The sequence below is a fragment of the Cnephaeus nilssonii genome, assembly GCF_951640355.1.
Source record: "Cnephaeus nilssonii genome assembly, chromosome: 6".
Lineage (NCBI taxonomy): Eukaryota > Metazoa > Chordata > Mammalia > Chiroptera > Vespertilionidae > Cnephaeus > Cnephaeus nilssonii.
In genome coordinates, this window is record NC_137077.1 from 53,046,266 (window position 1) to 53,067,490 (window position 21,225).

At 48.1% G+C, this 21,225-nt stretch overlaps 3 protein-coding genes across 7 annotated transcripts in view; 1 reads left to right on the forward strand and 2 right to left on the reverse strand.

The window, feature by feature from the left end:
• Positions 1-2,487, reverse strand: part of SARNP (SAP domain containing ribonucleoprotein) — a 60,450-nt gene extending 57,963 nt beyond the window's left edge. For both annotated transcript variants that reach the window (XM_079774358.1, XM_079774357.1), the window contains exon 1: positions 2,290-2,487. In XM_079774358.1, coding sequence (XP_079630484.1) covers positions 2,290-2,325 — 36 coding nt within the window. In that variant the 5' untranslated portion in view covers positions 2,326-2,487. The remainder of the gene's footprint in view (positions 1-2,289) is intronic.
• A 151-nt stretch (positions 2,488-2,638) lies between these two features.
• ORMDL2 (ORMDL sphingolipid biosynthesis regulator 2) lies at positions 2,639-5,145 on the forward strand. The gene is made up of 4 exons (XM_079774359.1): positions 2,639-2,736; positions 3,629-3,803; positions 3,961-4,112; positions 4,667-5,145. The coding sequence occupies exons 2-4, from the start codon at positions 3,630-3,632 to the stop codon at positions 4,800-4,802; spliced, it is 462 nt and encodes a 153-aa protein (XP_079630485.1). The 5' UTR covers positions 2,639-2,736; position 3,629; the 3' UTR covers positions 4,803-5,145.
• A 115-nt stretch (positions 5,146-5,260) lies between these two features.
• DNAJC14 (DnaJ heat shock protein family (Hsp40) member C14) lies at positions 5,261-21,111 on the reverse strand. 4 transcript variants are annotated; one of them, XM_079774346.1, is made up of 7 exons: positions 20,414-21,111; positions 18,508-19,973; positions 7,692-7,798; positions 7,370-7,489; positions 6,694-6,854; positions 6,513-6,615; positions 5,261-6,333 (listed from the first exon to the last, which is right to left on the reverse strand). In XM_079774346.1, exons 2-7 carry the CDS (start codon positions 19,915-19,917, stop codon positions 6,126-6,128), a joined length of 2,109 nt encoding a protein of 702 aa, XP_079630472.1. In that variant the 5' UTR covers positions 19,918-19,973; positions 20,414-21,111; the 3' UTR covers positions 5,261-6,125. The 4 variants fall into 4 exon arrangements, with proteins under 4 accessions (XP_079630472.1, XP_079630473.1, XP_079630475.1 ...); XM_079774347.1 differs by lacking the exon at positions 20,414-21,111 and adding an exon at positions 20,224-20,401; XM_079774349.1 differs by lacking the exon at positions 20,414-21,111 and adding an exon at positions 20,099-20,222.
• Between the last annotated feature and the right edge of the window lie 114 nt (positions 21,112-21,225).

The window sequence follows — 21,225 nt, forward strand, 5'->3', positions numbered from 1 at the left end:
GCCACCAACATATATGCACTTTATGCTTCAAAATTACATCTGACTTTTTCAACACTCCTGCACTTGTAGACCCTTCTCATTCTCTTCCTCTGCAGTAGTCTCTTTTCTCACTACTGATTGGGAATTTGGTACTATTATAGTTCAAAGCATTTTCACCCACAATTCAGTCTCTATAACTGTGTTAGAATGATGGCAGTTCTACAAAATCTTTAGAATTCTGCAGATTATGTGGACTTACCTACCAATTCAAATATTCTTCCTCTTGTATTAAAGCTTGTTCCTTTCCTCTGAGGGCCCCCTCCAAAAGCCCCAAATTTCTTTATAAAAATGGAAAGACTTAAAAAAAAAAAAAGATATAACCCTAAGTCAAACCCAAGTCAGGATTACTCCATCAAGATCAACAGTGGAACCAAAACATTAACTGTCCTATAGGTCAGAATTAAAAGGCATGGGTTCTTAACCCAGAGAGTCCATGGACTCCTCAGGGCTACATGGTAATTTTTATGAAGCCCCTCAAATCGCATGCAAAGTATGTGTACATGGCTTTTTCTGGGGAGAGGGTCCATACCTTTCATCAGAGTTTCAAAGATATCTGTGACCTCCAAAAGGTTAAGAAGTGCTCTAGAGAAAAAGCAAAGACAAGCAAATGTGATTAAAAGAGTGAATCCTTTTTACTTTTAAGGCTGTCAGGGGTGCATCATGATCTCTTAGACTATAATACCTGAAATCAGGGTCAGAGGACATTATCCAATCAAAATAAAAGTTAATAAGGTCCAAACAAATACAGCTTCTATGGAAGGAGGAACTCCATATACAAAACCAAATCAATAAGGTAAGTCACAAGGCTGGTGCCTTACTCCCAAGGGTTTCAAAATGGTACTAATAGGAAGAAAATATTTTATCTTCATTAATATTCCTCTTATCTCGTTTATTTAAACATTCCTTTTCTGTGTGTTATACATACATAATAGTATGGTAACATAATTTACAGAAGTGTACAGTATAATGGGAAGTGGTTGCTCAATTTGTCTTACTTGTGGTAATATGAAACCACAAGATATAATCACACATTTCAGTACCCACCAAGTTAATAGTAACTCCAGAATAACACAAAGTACCCACTAGTACAGTTAGAATCCAAGAGTAAGAATCTTTCAGCTTTCACAAAAAAAAGCTAATCAATGTCAACTAAAAAGTGACTAAAAGGACCTCTCCCTACCCTTACTCTCTTACTTGTTTGTTTTTAAGCTAAACAAGCTTTAAAGGGTTAGTTTTCAGCTTCAGCATAAGTCAGTTTGGTTTGTCCAAGATTCCCAGGATGATGTGACCAAAACATTTAATGGGAAAACTACTTGTGAAACCACAAACGGTCAACTAATCAAGATATTCTCATAATTTACCCTAAAAGAAATTACTCTTTTCTTCCATGAATATAAATGTGAGAAGGCTACCAGATTCCCAAGGCACATCTTAGAACAGTGATTGAGAGTGTCACCAAGTGGTGATACCAAGAGATGCAGGGTCCATCCCCGACAAGAAATGGGACAGAGATAACCCTAACCTTGAAAATGTTTTTCCAAAACACTACAGCTACAAGCGAGTTGTCTGTCTGGCGGTAAGTAGGGAGCGGGGAGGGGGCGGTGGCTGGCCAGGGGAGAATCGCGTGAGAGAACTCGAAAAACTTTTAAATCCGAGCTACCTGTGCCTTTACTAACTCTAAAGATCTCCCAAACCCCAGGTTTCTATGGGGAGACCAGTATTCTGAAGCCCCTCCTCAGGTTTCAAAGCCGCCCCCCCCCCGGGGGGGCGTAACACCATCTTAAAAAAAGGGGGTTTTCTGGATCACATTTGAGACCTAAATAGGTAGAAATACACAAAGATGCCAACATATCCTAACGGGAATCCGCTTGGGACAATGGAGAGGAAAGCATCAACCCAGGGAAGAAAAAGGGGTGCAGGGTGCGGCATGGGGCAGAGAGGTGGGACCACTGACGTAATGCAGCTCTGACGAGAAACGAGGAGAGAACTGGTTGAAGGCACTTCCACAACCCGGTGGAGAAATGACGGACGACACAACAATGAAGAAGAGAGCCGAAATAACAATACAGATACAATAAAACCGTGAGGAGCATGGGAAATTAGGACAGGCGTAGTGAGGAAGAACTACGGAGGGAGCCGGTAAAAAGTGGAAAAGCCTACAAAGAGAACACTTAGGAAAGAGCACAAGCCACTCCCAGAACTCAGTCCCCAGAAAAAGTCTAAGTCAGCCCTTGCCCTCCTTCACAGTACCTTCAGTTTATGCAGCTCCACCGTCTCTGCCGCCATCTTGTTACCCCTCCACTCCGCTAGGCCCCCACTCGCGGCCTCCGCTTCCAGCAGCTCCCGCCCAGGCGCGGACAATCAGGGTCAACCAATCACTGCCACTCTTACTATCACCTCATACCATCAGCTCTTCCCATTAGTCAATAGCTGCCGTCCTCTCACTCCTCCAGCCAGCTTTCCCCACCTCTCACAAGGTGGGGCAGGGAGAGGGGCGGGTTCTGCTCCTTCCAAACGACGGAAACGGCGGCCAATTGGGCGTCTTCGTTGCAGACCCCCAGCCAATGGATGGTGGCAGCGCTAACCCTGTTACACCAATAAGGAGACAGCAGATGAGCGTGGGCGGCTGCTTCCTGGAGACCGCAGGTATAGAAGGGAGAGCTGCGCCCCTCGCCGATCGGCTTCTGAAGTTTGCAGGTAGGGATTTACGAGAGACTGGAAAGGGGTGCTCTGCAAAAATGGTGGAAGGCAAACAGTGATGGGAGGCGAAAGCGGGGGCGGGGGTTGGAGCGGCGGTGAGTTAAATACCGAGAGAGAACCAGAGGGGAGCCGGCGTACGAGAAAGGGAAGCTGGGAAGAGCATCGGGCAGGTTCAGTATTAGGGTTTAGGGAATTTTAGGTAGAGAGGTGCTTCCTAACTAGACATCAACTTCAGACCAGCACGATTTTAAGGAGCCAAGTTCAGACGATCTGAGCCGCCTTTGGATTTGGGGTGAGGGATCCAACTGGAGGCTCTCAACTTAGGTTCCTTCCTAGCTCAACCCAAAACCCTGGGTAAATTCTTCCAATGCCCCACGCTTGAGAGAAGGAATTGGGATGTTGGCTGCTTACATGCCAAGGGGATGAGAGGACGGGCAAGCCCCAGAGTAAAGGTGAGGATTGGAAGTAGCTTTACCCCCTCACGCCTCCTTAGTGAATCCTTGTTTCCCATTACCTGCTTCTGGAATTATGGGTGTATGTAACCTCTTCAGGCTTCCTTATTAACAACTTAAGGAAAATAAAGTGAAATACTGCTGTTTCCCTTGCTCCTTGAAGTAGGTGCCCAAGCCTAGACTTACTCCTTCAAGCTGAAGTCTAAGAATCAAAGATTACCATGTGTCTCTAAGATGTAGAGAGGACTCTTCTTGCCTTTTAAGTATTTTACCTCCCAAGTCTTCAGTTTTTCTTTGTGCATGATGGGGATGTTCTTTCATTCCCAATACAGTTCAGGGGATTTGAGCTATTCAGGAGACAATGTGGGGGCAAAAAAATCAAAGAGGGGTTGAGAGGAACTAGAGGTGGACTCCTGCCTGATCCGCCACTGTGGTAGGATGAATGTGGGAGTAGCACACAGCGAAGTAAACCCCAACACTCGAGTGATGAATAGCCGGGGCATCTGGCTGGCCTACATCATCTTGGTAGGACTGCTGCATGTGGTGCTACTCAGCATCCCCTTCTTCAGCATTTCTGTTGTCTGGACCCTGACCAACGTCATCCATAACTTGGTGAGCGCTAAACCACACCCTTATACCCACCCCAGGCCTTTCCCAAACAAAATAAAATCCCCAATTATTGGGGGATATGCCTTCCTTTGGGGATCTTAATCCTTGGGCTAAAGGACCATATTCTGCCCCTTCAAACTGCTCCCTTCTCTCCTCCCAGGCCATGTATGTCTTCCTACATACAGTGAAAGGGACACCCTTTGAGACCCCTGACCAAGGAAAGGCTCGGCTACTGACACACTGGGAACAGATGGACTACGGGCTCCAATTTACCTCTTCCCGCAAATTCCTCAGCATCTCTCCTATTGTACTGTGAGTCCAGTGGGAGATATGGGAAATGCTCCAAGAGCCAGGTACAGAGGCCCACAGGGGAACTTAAAAAAAGCAGACTAATCACTTAACCCTTTGAAGATATTATGGTATACTAGGTCTAAATCTAGGGAGTGCAGTAAAAAGTAGAAAGCAATAATCAAGCATTCCTTGCTGCCTCCTTGGTGGTAGGAGAACGGAGATGGGACTGAGAAAACCAAGTAAAACCAACTGATTTTACATTTCCAAAAGATGTGACTAAATCAAGGCAGAACTGATGTAAATCTGTGAAAACTGGCTTTGGGGAGTGGAAGCACAGAGGACTTAACAGTGATACAGGCTGAAACTGCTTCAGCTGTCATTTGCCACACGTCATCAGCAATGATTAAACACACAAACTAACTTAAAAATCTCCAGTTAAAGGTGCTGATTATCTCCCTGACCCCTAGGATATTTTCAAATATCCTAGGACTACATGCAATAAAACTGGTCATTTAAAATAGAAGAGAAAGTCACTGGAAAGGCCAGCTTCACTCAACCTATTTTTTTTCTTCCAGCTACCTCCTAGCCAGCTTCTACACCAAGTATGATGCTGCTCACTTCCTGATCAACACAACCTCATTGCTCAGCGTACTGCTGCCTAAATTGCCCCAATTCCATGGGGTTCGTCTCTTTGGCATCAATAAATACTGAGGGATGGGACTGGGGACAACATTGGAACAAAAGGCTGTAACATCTTTCCCTTCTCCATACTGTCTTCCTTTTCTTGGAAGCCTGAAAACTATACAACTGTTCCAAAACTCCCAGGATGAGAACAGATTGGAAAATGGGGCTCCCTGGGCATAGCCCTGCTAGGAGCAGGCTTCTCTGAATCAGGAAAGGCAAATGAGGTAAGGGACAAATCACTCTCCTCCACAGGAGGCCATGTTTGGGCAGCTTGTTTGATTTTTCCATGTCTTCCACCCCCACTACCTTCCAGCTCTGTTTTGCTGTGATTTCCCTCATAATAAAGGTCATTTTTTTTTTTTCCAGATAATGGCTACTCTTTGGTCAGCAGGGAGGGTAGGGAGATGTCCTCATAAGGCTGGGGAAGAAAGATGGAACAGTGACTTAATACACAAAACTTCTCTAAGGTATTTTTTATCCCCTCTCCTTCGGTTCAGGAGGTGCCCTTCACTCCCAGCTAACACTTAGAGAAAGGATTCTCAAATGAGAAAAAGGACACTATCTATAAAGGCAAAGAAGAAAGGGAAGAAACAGGTTGCCAGTTACATATTTATAGAAAGATAATCCCCTGGCTTTAAATAGTTATGTACATACAAATATCAACAAACTTAAAAAAATACAAACCCTTGGATCATAAGGGGGCTACCAGGAGCCCCTTTATTCTTTCCCCTCACTCAAGGGCAGAGGGCATGAGTCTGATTTTTTTTTTAATTATTAGTTTGGCCATCCCTGCAGCAACAAGCATGAAGTTGGGCAGTTACCCACAAGGTGACAGTCACAGGAAAAATTCAGAGTTCCCACTCTCTGAACTCTATCTCCTATAATTAGAGTTACATGCTTTCTTGTTCTGTCTTTTAACTTGGGCTAACTAGTATATTCAGGAGAGAGCCCTGAAATGGGTCAAGAAATAAGATAGACTCATAGTTTAAAAAGAGGGGGGAAAGTCATCTGCTGTAGAAGCAAAAGACAAGACAAAGGCATACAGACCCTAGGGAAATACCCAGTTCCCATACTCCTCTGGGAGATACTGTCCAGCCCAGGTCCATGCCTTAGGTTCTTTGCTGTAGCCACCCCCTATTTCTTTGGTATTGTCAGAAGACAAGATCCAGTTCCTGGGTACTGGTGGAGGAGGGAGAATGGTTCTAGGGCTTCCTAGAAGTACTGAGTGAACAATTTGAGCTTAAAAGTTTCCCTTTTTAAAATATTTAAAAATAAATCAAACTCCACCCTGTGCTGTACACAGCCCTTTTGACTCCCTGACATTGATTTGAGGAAAGAAGAAAACAAGTGTCAACGTTGGAAGGGCCTCCTCACTTTCTTCCGCCTCTTCGGTTTGGCTTCTCCCTTGGGTACTGTGCTGTTGGGCTTGGAAGCTGCGGTGGCCCCAGGGCCAGGGTGAGCTGCAAAGAAGTTCCCATTGGACATCTGTCCCGGGGGTACTTGAAAGATCCGGTTCAAGAAATCCTGAAGGTCAGCAGGAGGAGCATCTGGAGTGGCTCTGAAAGGAAAACAGAAGAATAATGAGGCAAGAGAGATTAAAAGTCAAACATAGGTAACTATGTTAAAGATATATTGAGTCAGTTACCAAACTTCTTAAAGGGTAAGACATCTAGGTGTCCTAAGCACCATATTCAGAACTACAACAGTGGATAGATTATTGAAAGAAATTCCACCTACCTCTGTCGCCCACTGGTGCCTGGTATCCGAGAACCAAATGAGATGTGATAGGGGACTTTATGAGTATCTGGGGAGATTCCTACTCGCTGACATCCAGCCCACTCTGCACACATGAGAAAGAATTAGCTAATACATCATATAAGCATATATTAGCCCATATTTCTACAGAACAGAAGTGTACCTGTGATATCATACACCTTTCCATCCATCAGTGCAAAGTAGGTGATCTTGAGGCCCCACATACTTGACTCTGCCCAAAAGTCTCCTTCTTCAGCAGGATGCAGCCTATTACACTCAGCACAATATCTGGCACTCTTAGGTTCCCGGTCCATTTCAAACCTCCTGCAACCCAACAGAAGGACAATTCCTTAATAATTTCTCAAGCCTGTGACATTTCTCAAGCTAGTCTCATTATTACGTGTTATTACATATGCCTTTGCACACCCTTCTCTCAATCTTTTATCTTAAAGGTAAAAAATGTCTTCTTTTTTTAATATACTTTGATTTCAGAGAGGAAGGGAGAGGGAGAGAGAGATAGAAACATCAATGATGAGAAAGAATCGTTAATTGGCTGCCTCCTCCACGCCCCACACGGGATCAAGCCCGCAACCCAGGCACGTGCCCTGACCAGGAATCAAACTGTGACCTCCTGGTTCATAGGTCAATGCTCAACCATTGAACCACACCCACTGGGCTCTTTTTTTTCTTACTAATTAGAATCCCCAATCTCTTTGCAATATGACAGAGTGAAAACCCAAGTGTTCTTTTACCATTTCTATCCCACAACTACCAATAATACAAAAAGGTCTTTGGCTACCTAACCCCTAAGCTGTGGCTGTTACATTCCTATTTCATACCTGTGCTTTCCTTGGCATCGACTGCACATCATAGTATTCATTGCCTCTTTGAGGTCATCCTGCAGCTTGGACAGAAACTCATTCACTGACCGGCTCAGCTCATTCTCTGCCATTCGTTTCCTAAGAGAAAAAAGGCTTTGTAAATCGGCGGGTATTGAGCAAGGGATAAAAGGAGACAGATCTATTGGCCTCTTAAAGGCCTTTGGCCTACTAGAAAGACAAGCAATTTTCTCCACCTTAGCATTCACCCACAACTCTAGGGACCTCTGCTATTGAAGATTATTCATTTACACCACCTGACAATTTCCTATCTCCAACTTACATCTCATATTCCTTCCGCCTTTCAGGATTGCTGACAATGTCCCAAGCTGCCCGCAAAACCTTGAAGGCCTCCTCAGCCCGGGGATGATGATTTTTGTCAGGATGAACCTACCAAGACAAAGAAAGATTTCATCACAAATCCATTCCAAACCTCTCCCCATCTTGGGTCAAAACATTATGTTAAGTGGTAGCCCTGGCCAGTGTGGTTGGGCATCATCCCATGTACCAAAAGGTTGCTGATTCAATTCCCGGTCAAGGGCACATGCCAGGGTCGTGGGCTCAGTCCCCAGTAGGCAGCATGCAGGAGGCAGCTGATCAATGTTAGCTGTCACACTGATGTTTCTTCCTCTCTTTCTCCCTTCCTCTCTAAAAAAAATCAATAAAGTATTTAAAAAACACACACACAACTCATATCAAATGGTTCTTTTTCACTTTCTTTTGGAGAGTCAATATAGCTTTTTTTAAAAAAAATTAAATTGTTTAATGTATTACATATGTCTTTTTCCCCCATTGACCTCTCCCCAGCCGCTCCCACACCACCCCCCCCCCCCAGCACATACCCTCACCCAGCTACTGTCTGTCCATTGGTTATACTTATATGCATGCATATAAGTCCTTTGGTTGATCTCTTGCCCCTCTTCCCCTACCTTCCCTCTGAGGTTTGACAGTCTGTTCGATGCTTCTGTGACTGCATCTATTTTTGTTCATCAGTTTATGTTGTTCATTATATTCCACAAATGAGTGAGATCATGTGATATTTATCTTTCTCCGACTGGTTTATTTCGCATAGCATAATGCTCTCTAGGTCCATCCATGCTGTTACAAATGATAAGAGTTCTTTCTTTTTTACAGCAGTGTGGTAATTCCATTGTGTAGATGTACCACAGTTTTTTAATCCATTCATCTGCTGATGGGCACTTAGGCTGTTTCCAAATCTTAGCTATTGTAAATTGTGCTGCTATGAACATAGGGGTGCATATATCCTTTCTGACTGGTGTTTCTGATTTCTTGGAATATATTCCTAGGAGTGGGATTACTGGGTCAAAAGGGACTTCCATTTTTAATTTTTTGAGGAAAATCCATACTGTTTTCCACAGTGGCTGCACCAGTCTGCATTCCCACCAGCAGTGCACAAGGGTTCCTTTTTCTCCACATCCTCGCCAGCACTTGTTGTTTGTTGATTTGTTGAGGATAGCCATTTTGAGAGGTGTGAGATGGTGCCTCATTGTCGTTTTGACTTGCATCTCTCAGATAATTAGTGACTTTGAGCATGTTTTCATATGTCTCTTGGCCTTCTGTATGTCCACTTTCAAAAAATGTCTATTTAGGACAAGCATGTCAAACTCAAAGGCTAACACAGGCCAAATAAACAAGGTTTAAGTTTATGTGGGCTGCAAAAAAATAGAAGCTTCAATTTTCATAGAAACGTGCTGAATACAAAGGGCTGAAATAAATGAGTAATCATTAACATAAAATAGGATATTTTTAATAATTAATATTTTTTTCTTGAACATTAATTTACCAGACAATAACTGCACAAATAAGCATAACACAAATAAACCTATTTTTCTTGTTCTCCGAAAGTGAAATATTTCCTGTTGTGCACACCAAACAAGTCAGTACAAGACTAATGATGTGGCAATTGGCTGCTAAAATATTCGCTGCTAGTATTAATGGAGAGAAATGGTGTGCCTGTGTATAAGGCAAATGAATGCAACACGATTATAATAGTCATTAGCGAACATTGTAGTTCGTTAATAATTATGTATAACAGGATATTATAAAAATTAAGTTATGATATTTTTATTAAAATGTTTCTTACATACCGTTACATTGGCTGGGCCGCAAAAATACTTGTTGTGGGCCGAAAGTTTGACATGCTTGATTTAGGACCTTTGCCCAGTCTTTTATTACATTATCTTCCTTTTGTTAAGTTGTATGAGTTCCCTGTAATTTTTGGAGATTAAAACCTTATCAGGGGAAGCCAAGATGGCGGCGGAGGTGAACGGCTGATCTGCTGCCTCGCATGGCAGTTTTGGAAAAACAACTAAAAGATGGACTGGTGAGCGCGGCGACTCCTGCTCGCGTCTCCCCAGACCGGGCGGCGGCTCCTCTCAGCCAGCACCGCAGCCGGGGCCATGAGCTCGTGGGCGCCGCGGCAGCTGCTGTGGCGGCGGCCGCGGACTCGGCGCAGCGGCTCTCGGTGAAGGAAGAGACCATCTTTCTGCGAGACGGGCCCACCCGCGTCACCAACCTGGCCCAGCTCCCCACTGAGATCCTCGGGGCCCCGGAGACCGCCAACACCGACTTAGAGGATTCTTAAGACTTCCTGTCTTACACTCAAGTCCTCTAGCCATTTTGAGAGAGGAGAAACAAGAAGGCAGCAGAGTCAAACAAAGGAACTTCGCGCACAGCAATTTCAAAGTTAAACAAAGGAACTTCGCCGCGCACAGAGCGTCTGCCACCCAGAACCACAGGAGAGCTGGCTGAATGGTGGATTTACAGCTAAGAGAGAAGAGGAAAGAGCGAACTCTGGAGAAGCTGAGGTGCAGAGGCGCGTGGGTCGGGGGAAGGGACTTGTGGCTTTTGTTCCAACCCTAGGGGAGATTAGCTCCCCAGACGCCTGCGGGAAGAGGCTGGACTCTCGGCCTTCCTGTCGGAGAGTGGGAGTGACTTCCTTGTGGAGGTGCGCCCAGCAATCAGTGTTTGCTGCGCTGGAGTGCGGAATGAGGGGGCTTGGAAACGTGGAAAACAGAAAAAGCAGACTTGCAGCCAGTGCGGTTCGCCCCGCCATGGCCTGGTGGCGCCCTGAGGCCCCGCCCCGCCCTGAGACCCGCCCCACCCTGGGACCCGCCCCGCTCGTTTTGCAGGTCCGCCCCGCACGTCTTGCAGGCACACCTGGGCTCCAAGCAACGGCTTTTGCATGTGGGTGGCCTGCCCTATGGCAGCTTGACCAGATAAACTGCGGTTCTAGTCGGACTGCTCTAGGGACGCTCAGACAGGAGGAGGAAACTGCAGTTTTTGCCGTAAGTCCTGCTGAGTGGTCTCAGGTAGTAGCTGACCTACACACCATTGGAGACCCAGAAACGAGGGCATCTAGTGGTCGGTGTGAGATGACACCAGATTTCAACCACTCGCATAAAGGACACATTCGAGGCAGAATCAATGAGCGCCAAAGCCTTGCTGCACCAAGACCCGGCCCATAAATCTGTCTCCTACACAGCAACTCTTCCTTTATAGACACAGAGGATCTGCACGGCCAATTGGCCTGGAGGACAATTCCTTCCAGCGACACCAACAACAATCAAGACTTAACTATACAAAGGAAGACCAAGATGGAGGCATAGGGCGGAAGCCTGATTGCTGCCTACCACAACAATTTTGAGTCTACGACGGGAGAGCGGAACAGACACCATCCAGAACCACCGGAGGGCTGACTGAGCAGATGCTCTACAACTAGAATAAAAGAGAGGGGTACTCGGGATGATGCTGATGCCAGCGACCCAAAGATCACACTTTAAGAACTACGGCTCAGACGACACAGTGGCGGCCTGGAACGTGCTCGGTGCAGTTCCCCCGGCGGTCTCCGGCTGAGGGGAAGGCCCCACTCGCTGCCGAGCACGGACAGACGAGCCCCTGGGAGACATGGGGTGGGAGACTCCGCGCTTGCTGACCTCCGAGTCCTTCAAGAATCTCAACGCCCCGGAAGCGGCCAGGTGCGCACGCTCGGTGACTGGCCACCGCTGCAGACCCAAGGGCCGACGCAGCCACCCCAGACCAGCCCGCTGCCGCGCACCGGGCACACCGGAGCTTCGCTGAGCCCGCCGCCCAACGAGTTCTGCGGCGGCTGCCCTGGAGCTCTGAGAAAATGGCCGAAGGAATTACTGAGATGGAATTGACCAACAGGAAATGGGATCAAGAAGACGAAACCCCGCTGGGTCCCGGATCCGGGTGAAGCTGCGCGCACCTGGGTCCGGGTGAGGCTGGGAACTGGGTTGGGGTGAGTCTGGGTCCCGGGTCCGGGCGAGGCCGTGGGCCCCTGGATCCGGGTGAGTCTGGGCCCCGGGTCCGGGCGAGGCCGCGGGCCCCTGGATCCGGGTGAGCCTGGGCCCCGGGTCCGGGCGAGGCCGCGGGCCCCTGGATCCGGGTGAGCCTGGGCCCCGGGTCCGGGCGAGGCCGCGGGCCCCTGGATCCGGGTGAGCCTGGGCCCTGGGTCCGGGCGAGGCCGCGGGCCCCTGGATCCGGGTGAGCCTGGCCCCTGGTCCGGGCGAGGCCGCGGGCCCCTGGATCCGGGTGAGCCTGGGTCCCGGGTCCGGGCGAGGCCGCGGGCCCCTGGATCCGGGTGAGCCTGGGCCCCGGGTCCGGGCGAGGCCGCGGGCCCCTGAATCCAGGTGAGCCTGGGCCCCGGGTCCGGGCGAGGCCGCGGGCCCCGGGTCCGGGTGAGCCTGGGCCCCGGGTCCGGGTGAGGCCGCGGGCCCCTGGATCCGGGTGAGCCTGGGCCCCGGGTCCGGGCGAGGCCGCGGGCCCCTGGATCCGGGTGAGCCTGGCCCCGGGTCCGGGTGAGGCCGCGGGCCCCTGGATCCGGGTGAGCCTGGCCCCGGGTCCGGGTGAGGCCGCGGGCCCCTGGATCCGGGTGAGCCTGGCCCCGGGTCCGGGTGAGGCCGCGGGCCCCAGGATCCGGGTGAGCCTGGGTCCCGGGTCCGGGTGAGGCCGCGGGCCCCTGGATCCGGGTGAGCCTGGGTCCCGGGACCGGGTGAGGCCGCGGGCCCCTGGATCCGGGTGAGCCTGGGTCCCGGTTCCGGGTGAGGCCGCGGGCCCCTGGATCCGGGTGAGCCTGGCCCCGGGTCCGGGTGAGGCCGCGGGCCCCAGGATCCGGGTGAGCCTGGGTCCCGGGTCCGGGTGAGGCCGCGGGCCCCTGGATCCGGGTGAGCCTGGGTCCCGGGTCCGGGTGAGGCCGCGGGCCCCTGGATCCAGGTGAGCCTGGGTCCCGGGTCCGGGTGAAGCCGTGCCCCCCCTGGGTCCGGCCGAGACCAAACCAGAGGGAGTCGGACCTGCATTATCACCATTTGTCCACCATCCAGAGCTGAGGGGTCAGTGCCGACATGTACTCATAAGGAACTGGTGGACATTGATATTGGGTCTCAAAAGAACTGTTGGTCCAGAAAGAAACTCACTACAGACTGATTTTTTGCCTGTCAGCATAACTATTATTGCATCTCTAGTGACACATGATTTCGCTCATCTAGGGGAAATGATGAACAACATGGACTGATGAACAAGAACAGAACCAGAAACAAGGAGGCACCGATCGGACTATCGGGCCTCAGAGGGAGGATAGGGGAGGGTGGGGGGAGAAGGGAGAGATCAACCAAAGGTCTTGTGTGCATGCATAAGAGCCTAACCAATGGTTAAGTTCAACAGGGGGTTGGGGCATCCATGGGGAGGGGTGTGGGATGGGAATGGGGGGATGAGGACAAATATGTGACACCTTAATCAATAAAGAAATTAAAAAAAAAAAAAAACCTTATCAGATGTAATATTGGCAAATATGTTCTCTCATACAGTGAGCTCTTGTTGTTTTGTTGATGGTTTCTTTTGCTGTGCAGAAGCTTTTTATTTTGATGTAGTTGCATTTATCTTCTGTTTCCATTGTCCTAGGAACTGTATCAGCAGATATTGCTACAACATATGTCTGATATTTTGTTGCCTATGGATTCTTCTAAGATTTTTATGGTTTCCTGTCTTACCTTTAAGTCCTTTATCCATTTTATCATTTTACTTTTTATTTTTTATTGATTTTTTACAGAGAGGGAGAGAGAGGGAGAGAGAGTTAGAAACATCTATCAGCTGCCTCCTGCACAACCCCCACTGGGGATATGCCCGCAACCAAGGTACATGCCCTTGACCGGAATCGAACCTGGGACCTTTCAGTCTGCAGGCCGACGCTCTATCCACTGAGCCAAACTGGTTTCGGCCCTTTATCCATTTTAAATCCTTTATCCATAGTTTAACTTTTTTTGCATGTATCTGTCCAATTTTCCCAACACCATTTATTAAAGAGACTGCCTTGACTCCATTTTATTGCTCTTGCCTCCTTTGTCAAATATTAATTGAGCGTAATGGCTTGGGTCGATTTCTGGGTTCTCTGTTCTGTTCCATTGATCTATATTTCTGTTCTTGTGCCAGTACCAGGCAGTTATGTGAACAGTGGCCTTGTAATACAGCTTGATATCTGGTATTGTGATCCCTCCAACTTTGTTCTTCTTTCTCAGGATTGCTGCGGTTATTCGGGGTCTTTTTTTATTCCAGATGAATTTTTGGAGAGTTCTTTCTAGGTCTGTGAAATATGCCGTTGGTATTTTAATGGGGATTGCATTGAATCTATAGATTGCTTTGGGTAGTATGGACATTTTAATGATGTTGATTCTACCAATCCATGAACACGGTATATTCTTCCATTTGTTTATATCTTCCTCTATCTCTTTTTTCAATGTCCTGTAGTTTTCCAAGTACAGGTCTTTTAACTCCTTAAGTAAGTTTATTCCTAGGTATCTTGATTTTTTTGTTGCAATGGTAAATGGGATTTTTTGTTTGTTTGTTTCTCTTTCTGTGAGTTCATTATTGGTGTATAAAAAACCCCACAGATTTCTGGGTATTAATTTTGTATCCTGCTACATTGCCAAATTCATTTATTAAGTCTAGTAATTTTTTGATGGAGTCTTGGGGTTTTCTATGTATAATATTATGTCATCTGCGAATAATGACAGTTTTACTTCTTCTTTTCCAATTTGGATGCCTTTTATTTCTTCTTCTTGACTGATCGCTATGGCTAGCACTTCCAATACAATGTGAACAGGAGTGGTGAAAGTGGGCATCCCTGTCTTGTTCCTGTTTCTGACAGGGCTTTAAGTGGGGGTGGTGTTGTATTGCTTTCTGGGACTGATAGGCCCCTCTTCAACCCAGTCCCTGAGGGCTCTTTAGGGCTATTCAGAGTCTTTGTTTCCTTTGTAAAACTCAAGATGTAGGCCAGGTATGGCAGTATTAGCTGTCTTGAGGCTGCCGGCAGGGGCTGGCTCTTCAGGAGAAAAATGGTTTGGAGAGGCACAAATGTCTCAGTGTCGGATTCCTGGTCACCTCTCCCTGCTCTGCTTTCCTCCACAGCTTCTCCCCAGACCCCACAAATCACCTCTATCTGCAGCGCAGCCTCAGGTGAATGTTTGTAATTGAAAGGTCCTATGGCCGAAACCGGTTTGGCTCAGTGGATAGAGTGTCGGCCTGAGGACTGAAGGGTCCCAGGTTCGATTCCGGTCAAGGGCATGTACCTTGGTTGCGGGCACATCCCCAGTGGGGGTTGTGCAGGAGTCAGCTGATCGATGTCTCTCTCTCATCGATGTTTCTAACTCTCTATCCCTCTCTCTTCCTCTCTGTAAAAAATCAATAAAATATATTTTTTTAAAAAAAGAAAAGAAAGGTCCTATGAACTGGTTTTAGCAAATAAAAGCGAAGACAAACAAAGGCAAAACATCCAAGAGACTGTGAGTTTCTCTACCCACCCTTCCCTCATCCCTGGCACCACGCTGCTTAGGCAGCTCTTCAGGCCACCTTTCTGGGCGCAGCCTCTCTCAGCCGTGGACTTAGATCTAGATTCCCCAACTGCTAACACCCTGTGGACTTCCTTTCCACAGTCGGATATTACGCCTGTCCCCAGGGGACACGGCCTTGGTGCAGTGCAGCTTCCTCCTGATCCTCAGCCTGGTGGTCACATGTCTCTCTCCAGCCCAGATTCCCTGATCCTACAGTTCTCCAGGCGTCCTCTGCCCCTCTCGGCTGCAAACTGTCTCATCAGCTGTGTCTAATTCACCAATTCCGGCTCTCCAATTTAGTTGCTTCTTCTATCTGCTCCAGGACAAGCACAGGACACGTCTGCCTATTTGGCCACCATGTTCTCCTCTCAATATAGCTTAATAATTAATTGCTCTGGCTCTGCAGAGAGATCTCTGTTCAAGTCACAGCTCTGTTGTTACAGAAAACCAGAGAAGAACCAAGCAACACTTAGAGAGATGGAGTTACATTTATTACGCGCGGGCCCAGAGGAAAATGTCTCTCAAATTCTAGATCCCAACATGGAGGAATTTTCCCTACTTATATGCTTTTACCTTCTTTGTCTCCCAAATATGGGGTGTTTCCGGCCCCCTTTGCAAGTTCTTAAAGAGCCCCTATGTGCTGGGGCCTTGAGACCTCAACCAAAGGCCTGGCCTGGTGCCGGCACTGATAATTTCGTCCTGGGAAGGTTTAATGGCCTCTCTGAAGTGGGAGTAGTCTTATTTTCCTTATTATTTAAGCAAGCAAGCATTTACAGAAGCCAAATAGCAGGGTTAAAATTTCAAACAGCAGTTTTTATATAAGATGGATGCTTCACCGTCACTATTAGCTATATGACCTAGAATATTTTATCTATCATGGATTGTTGGGAGTATTAAATGAGAATACTTGTGAAGTACAGAATCTGTACTAGGATGATCCACCATCCCAGTGCACCTGGGATTGTCCCAGTGTTAGCACTGAAGTTCATGTCTCAGGAAAGCCCTCAATCTCAGGCAAACAGGGATGGTTGGTCACCTGACCTGGCACATATATACTAATCCCTCACATTTTAACTTTATTGTCAGTTATAAAATAAGAGTTCCAAAGATGTAACGTTCTCACTTTTCTAACTAGAAAATTCTCATATCTACTCAAAACTTCCTACAATAGTTTGCCTTTCTGTCCTAAAATGAAATAGCATGCTATGATACAGGCTTTTTATCCCCTTTTCAGCCTTTCTCCAAAACAAACAATAACTTCTCTTCCTACTGCTTATTATTCCCATCCTCGTTCCTCCAAAATAGACATAAAGCTAGTCTCTTGACTGATGCCAAATAAGCAGAATGCTGTTAAATCTCCCATATTCCCAGGCTTATAGAACAGCCTTGTAATCATGGTCACTCTAGGGCAGGCGTCCTCAAACTACGGCCCGCGGGCCACATACGGGTGTTTTTGCCGTTTTGGTTTTTTACTTCAAAATAAGATGTGCAGTGTGCGTAGGAATTTGTTCATAGTTTTTTTTAAACTATAGTCCGGCCCTCCAACGGTCTGAGGGACAGTGAACTGGCCCCCTGTTTAAAAAGTTTGAGGACCCCTGCTCTAGGGCCTAATACGGGCAGTGAGAGATTCTATAAAAGAACCTCACTGACACTGACGGAGAACAAGGGGGAAGGAACTCTGGGGTGTGAGGCAGGGTGTTGAGGACAGGGTAACTTATCATCATCTCTACTCCAAAGAAGTAAGTTGAAAATGATATTTTTTTGGAAGAATGATATTCCGCAAAAGAGAATATCTGCTAAAAAAGATATGAAGGTGAGAAAAGAGCTCTACTATTAGTAACTATTTGAGTGTAAGCACTTGTTCCCCACTCTAAGAATATCCCAGGCTATCAACTAAGGGGCATGCATTTCCCACCAAACTAATTTAGTCCTCTTGTAAGTTGCAGGTCTGGTACTTCATTGTGCCTTGAATGGTTAATGGAAACCATGGTTGCCATTTGGTGTCATGCAACTGTTGAGGTAATCTGCACACTGTGATATTGTACCAGTCTAGTTCCATACATTCTGTCAAACAGGCCACCTGTGCAATTTACACACATTATTTATATTCATAATATAGTTTCACTTGTACAGAAATAGAAACAATCATCTAAAAATAGCAATCTAATATTAACTTCTAATAGCAATTTGATTGCATGCTTGTATTAAATCATTTCCCTCAAGCATGTGGTGTGTCACAACTCCCACCTATTAACTCCCTTTTTATTAATAAAAGCAACCATACTTTCATATATGACATACATTTGCACATATTTCTGATTTATATCCCATTTTCTTTCCCTTTCCCACTCTGGGTTGCTGGTCTTTTTTTTCTTTTTTAAGATATTTTTATTGATTTCAGGGAGGGAGGGAGAGGGAGGGAGAGAAACATCGAGGATGAGAGAGAATCATGGATCGGCTGCCTCCTGCACGCCCCACACTGGGGATGGAGCCCGAAACCTGGGCATGTGACCTGACCTGGAATCTAACCGTGACCTCCTGGTTCACAGGTCGATGCTCAACCACTGAGCCACGCTGGCCGGGCTGGGTTGCTGGTCTTGAAATAGCTTTTCTTTCACCTGGTCCTGGAATAATCACTCACAAGCACTCCCTGAACTGTCCCACACTAGGTCCACACTTGCGTTTCTGGGACAGATGGCTGAATTTCCCTACATTCAGAAACACCCCTCATTTGTTCAGGGAAAGGAACTGACAAGCTTTCTGACTAGGCCTCTTCTCCACCCTAGCAGAGGGACTTCATCTCAACATTTCAAAGTGAGTGAGTCCAACCCTGCCATATATACCAGTTCATTTATTTTCATTAAGAAAAAGAATCTCACCCAGCTGGTGTGGCTCAGGGGTTGATCATCGACCTAGAACCAGATCACAGTTTGATTCCGGTCAGGGCACATGCCGGGTTGTGGGCTCGACCCCCAGTTGGGGACATGCAGGAGGCAGCCGATTGATGATTCTCTCTCATCACTGAGGTTTCTATTGCTCTCTCCCTCTAACTGAAATCAATAAAAACATATTTAAAAATAAAAAAGTCTTTATGACTCTTTTCTAAGAATTAAAGTTACTCTTCAGCTTAAAGTTGATTTTCTTCTCTGCCTTCCCTTTATTCTACTCTCCCTAAAATTAGAAAATAAAATATAGGCACAAGAGGGATAGGAAACAGGGGGGAAGGATACTCACCATTACTGCCAACTGCCTATAGGCCTTCTTCATTTCAACATCTGATGCTGTGGCTTCAACCCCCAACACGTGGAAAGGGTTTAGCTCATCTTCAGGAATCCCAGCCATGGTCAAGAGTCGAGTCACTTCCTCTTCAGGCTGGCAATAGCGACCACTAGCTACAGGTGCATTCTCTTGTCTGTTAGTCCTCTGTTTGACCCAAGGCAACTCCAGCCAACCCCATTGAACCATTCTTACCATTTGCTGCCATGGCCTGCTATCTCTCAGCACAATCAGACAACGCTGTAAGGTGGGAGAATCCAGCCAAGAGAAGAGCCAGGTGGCTTTAGCTCTCCAGCCTAACCGGTCACCCAGTCTCACAAGAAACTGCCAGCCCAACTGCAGACAGCCCAACGAGAGGGCCAGAGCCCGAAGCAGCAAAGCACCCAGTAGCCTAAGAAAACGGGTGAACAGCCCTGCCCCATAGCAAAACCCCTGGTTCAGAAACTGGAACATTACCTGGGCCCAGCCACCCAGTCGCCCTGCCCAGACTCCTGCCCAGACTCGAAAAAGGTCCAAATCACTGCCTTTCAGCTGCCTGCATGCATAGATGAGATGGCCACAAGTTTCCACATACTCTCCCACCAATACCAACAGTTCGATCAGCCACCAGAAACCTGCTTGTCCAAGCTGACACAGTTCTTCTGCTCCCCATAATCCCAAGCCTCTGCGCTTATCTGCTTGACTTCGTTTCCTGCCCAGCCGATGTCGACCAGGGGACCTGGGATCCCTGCGTCCACCCTCCCAAGTATCGTCCTTGGCTGAAACACGGTGCCGCTGTCTCCGGGGTGGAGGTTTCTTTCCACTGGGCACACGTGAAAAATCACTGGGGAACTTGGGTTCCTCATCATCATATTCCTCTTCCAACTCTTCATGTTCTCCTAAAGCTGGAGACATACAATGGTGGCAAAAGTTGCTAGAAGAGTTATCTCCTCCCCCAGAGTAAGGCTCTTCAGGGATTCCAGGGGTTCCCTGGCAGTTGCAAGCAGATGGAATGGAAATAAAAGAAGGGTTTTCATCCTCCTGGTGCCCAGCCTCATTCTCTCTTGAGAGTTCCTGGTCCACTCCTGACTCTTCTTCTGTAGATGCCTCACTCTGATCAGGGTCCTCTCCATTTCTAGGGGGTCCTGGACCTCTTGGGGGGCCATGGCTTGGATCCCACCAGTGGGCTGGGTTTGGAGGCTGTGTGTACTTCGGACTAGAGTGCTTTGTGAGGCAGCGGGTACCATTAGGAGCAGGCCTCGCTGAGTCCCTGAGTCCTGAGAATGAAAGTATTTCAGGGTCCAGAGAGGGTCCTAAAGTCCCGAGGGAGGCACCACCACTGTGGTGGGCTCCACACAACGGTCTTTCTCCGGGGTGCTTCTGGGCCATGACCCCCTGGCTTCCTGAAGATTTTAGGTCACAGCCATCATGGTAAGTTCTGATGCCTGTAACAAAGTATCAAGTTGGGTCAAGGATAGGTCCAAGAAAGGGGTTAAATTGAGGATATATATAGTATATAGAATGCACCCACCTCCCTTACATTCCCAAGTTCTTTGGGGGCATTTATTACCTCTAGCAATAAGCCAATACTACTTTAACTAGAACACCACTCCCTGCCCCCTCCTCCAACTCCACTTAAGTTTTTCTTCTCTCCCCTGAAAGACACAGCTCTGAATCCGGAAAAGAGGGAGGTACCGCAAAGGTTGTGGTCCGGGGATCACTCTAGGGAAAAACGGAAAGAGGATCGGAAAGGAAGGCTGTAGGCTGCCTGAAAAGGGTGGGGACCCTGCGGCCCTTAAAGAAAACCTGGAGGCGGAGCTTGGGGTTGCCCCTAAGACAGACAACCAGGGAACCGAGTCTGGGTAGACGAGGAGAGGTAACGTACCGAAGAGCGGCGGTAACTCCTCCCCCTCGAGCTGCTGGGCCCAGATCCAAGGGAGCTAAGAGAGCGGCTCCCCGGGCTCCGCCTCCCGCTCAAGCTCTGCTTCCGCCTTCGGTCCCCGCCGCAAACGCCGACCTACGCCTATTTTCACTTCCGGGGTCACCACAGAAGACAGGAAGGAAAAGAAAAAGCGGTTGGCTGAAGCGCCAGCCAGTCTAGCGAGCGGCGTGTCAAATCAGAGGAGGCGGTCCTTGGGGAAACGCGGGTACCGCCCCTTAAAGGGCCCTCTCTTGCGGCCCTCCGCGTGCTTAAGTAGAATCCCTGCAAGTTGCACCCCTGGAAGCGAAGCAAGTGGGTGCTGCAGCAGTGCCTGCGTTCTGGGGACAGATTCTTAGGGTTCCTCTGGCTGGATTTTTGGGCTTTTCCGAGACTGGGCGACAGAGGACAGCCTCTGAGCCATAGTTTGTTTCCCTTGCAGACAAAACTAGGGAGCATAGAGGGGCCACCGCCCTGACCCCTTCCTTGCTGGCTGAGGACAGAGGCTCTTTTGTATCGTGTCCTCTCCAAGAGAAGACACCCCGGGCCAGCCCCCGCCCTGGCCCCCCTAGCACTGCCCCTTCTTTCCCAGCAACCCTCGGCCTCCCCGGCTTCTGACCCAGCTGGCGAACCGCCGCGTGTAACTGCAGCTACCACGGCCCGGATCCGCCCCTCTGGACACAGCTCCAGGCTCCCTCTCGGAGCGGGGCCCGGAGACCGCGAGCGCAGCAGGACCTGAGCGGAGAGCCAAACACAGTGCACTCAGCCGCAGGCTGCTT

Excerpts from the sequence above, each read along its gene's own strand:
- DNAJC14 (XM_079774346.1), bottom strand. The coding sequence starts at position 19,917 with ATGGCCCAGAAGCACCCCGGAGAAAGACCGTTGTGTGGAGCCCACCAC. Across the intron at positions 7,490-7,691 it reads AGGCGGAAGGAATATGAGAT|GAAACGAATGGCAGAGAATG; the intron begins GTAAGTTGGAGA and ends TTTTTCTCTTAG. Across the intron at positions 6,334-6,512 it reads GGCACCAGTGGGCGACAGAG|AGCCACTCCAGATGCTCCTC; the intron begins GTAGGTGGAATT and ends TTTTCCTTTCAG.
- ORMDL2 (XM_079774359.1), top strand. The coding sequence starts at position 3,630 with ATGAATGTGGGAGTAGCACACAGCGAAGTAAACCCCAACACTCGAGTG. Across the intron at positions 3,804-3,960 it reads CCAACGTCATCCATAACTTG|GCCATGTATGTCTTCCTACA; the intron begins GTGAGCGCTAAA and ends CTCTCCTCCCAG. Across the intron at positions 4,113-4,666 it reads AGCATCTCTCCTATTGTACT|CTACCTCCTAGCCAGCTTCT; the intron begins GTGAGTCCAGTG and ends TTTTTCTTCCAG.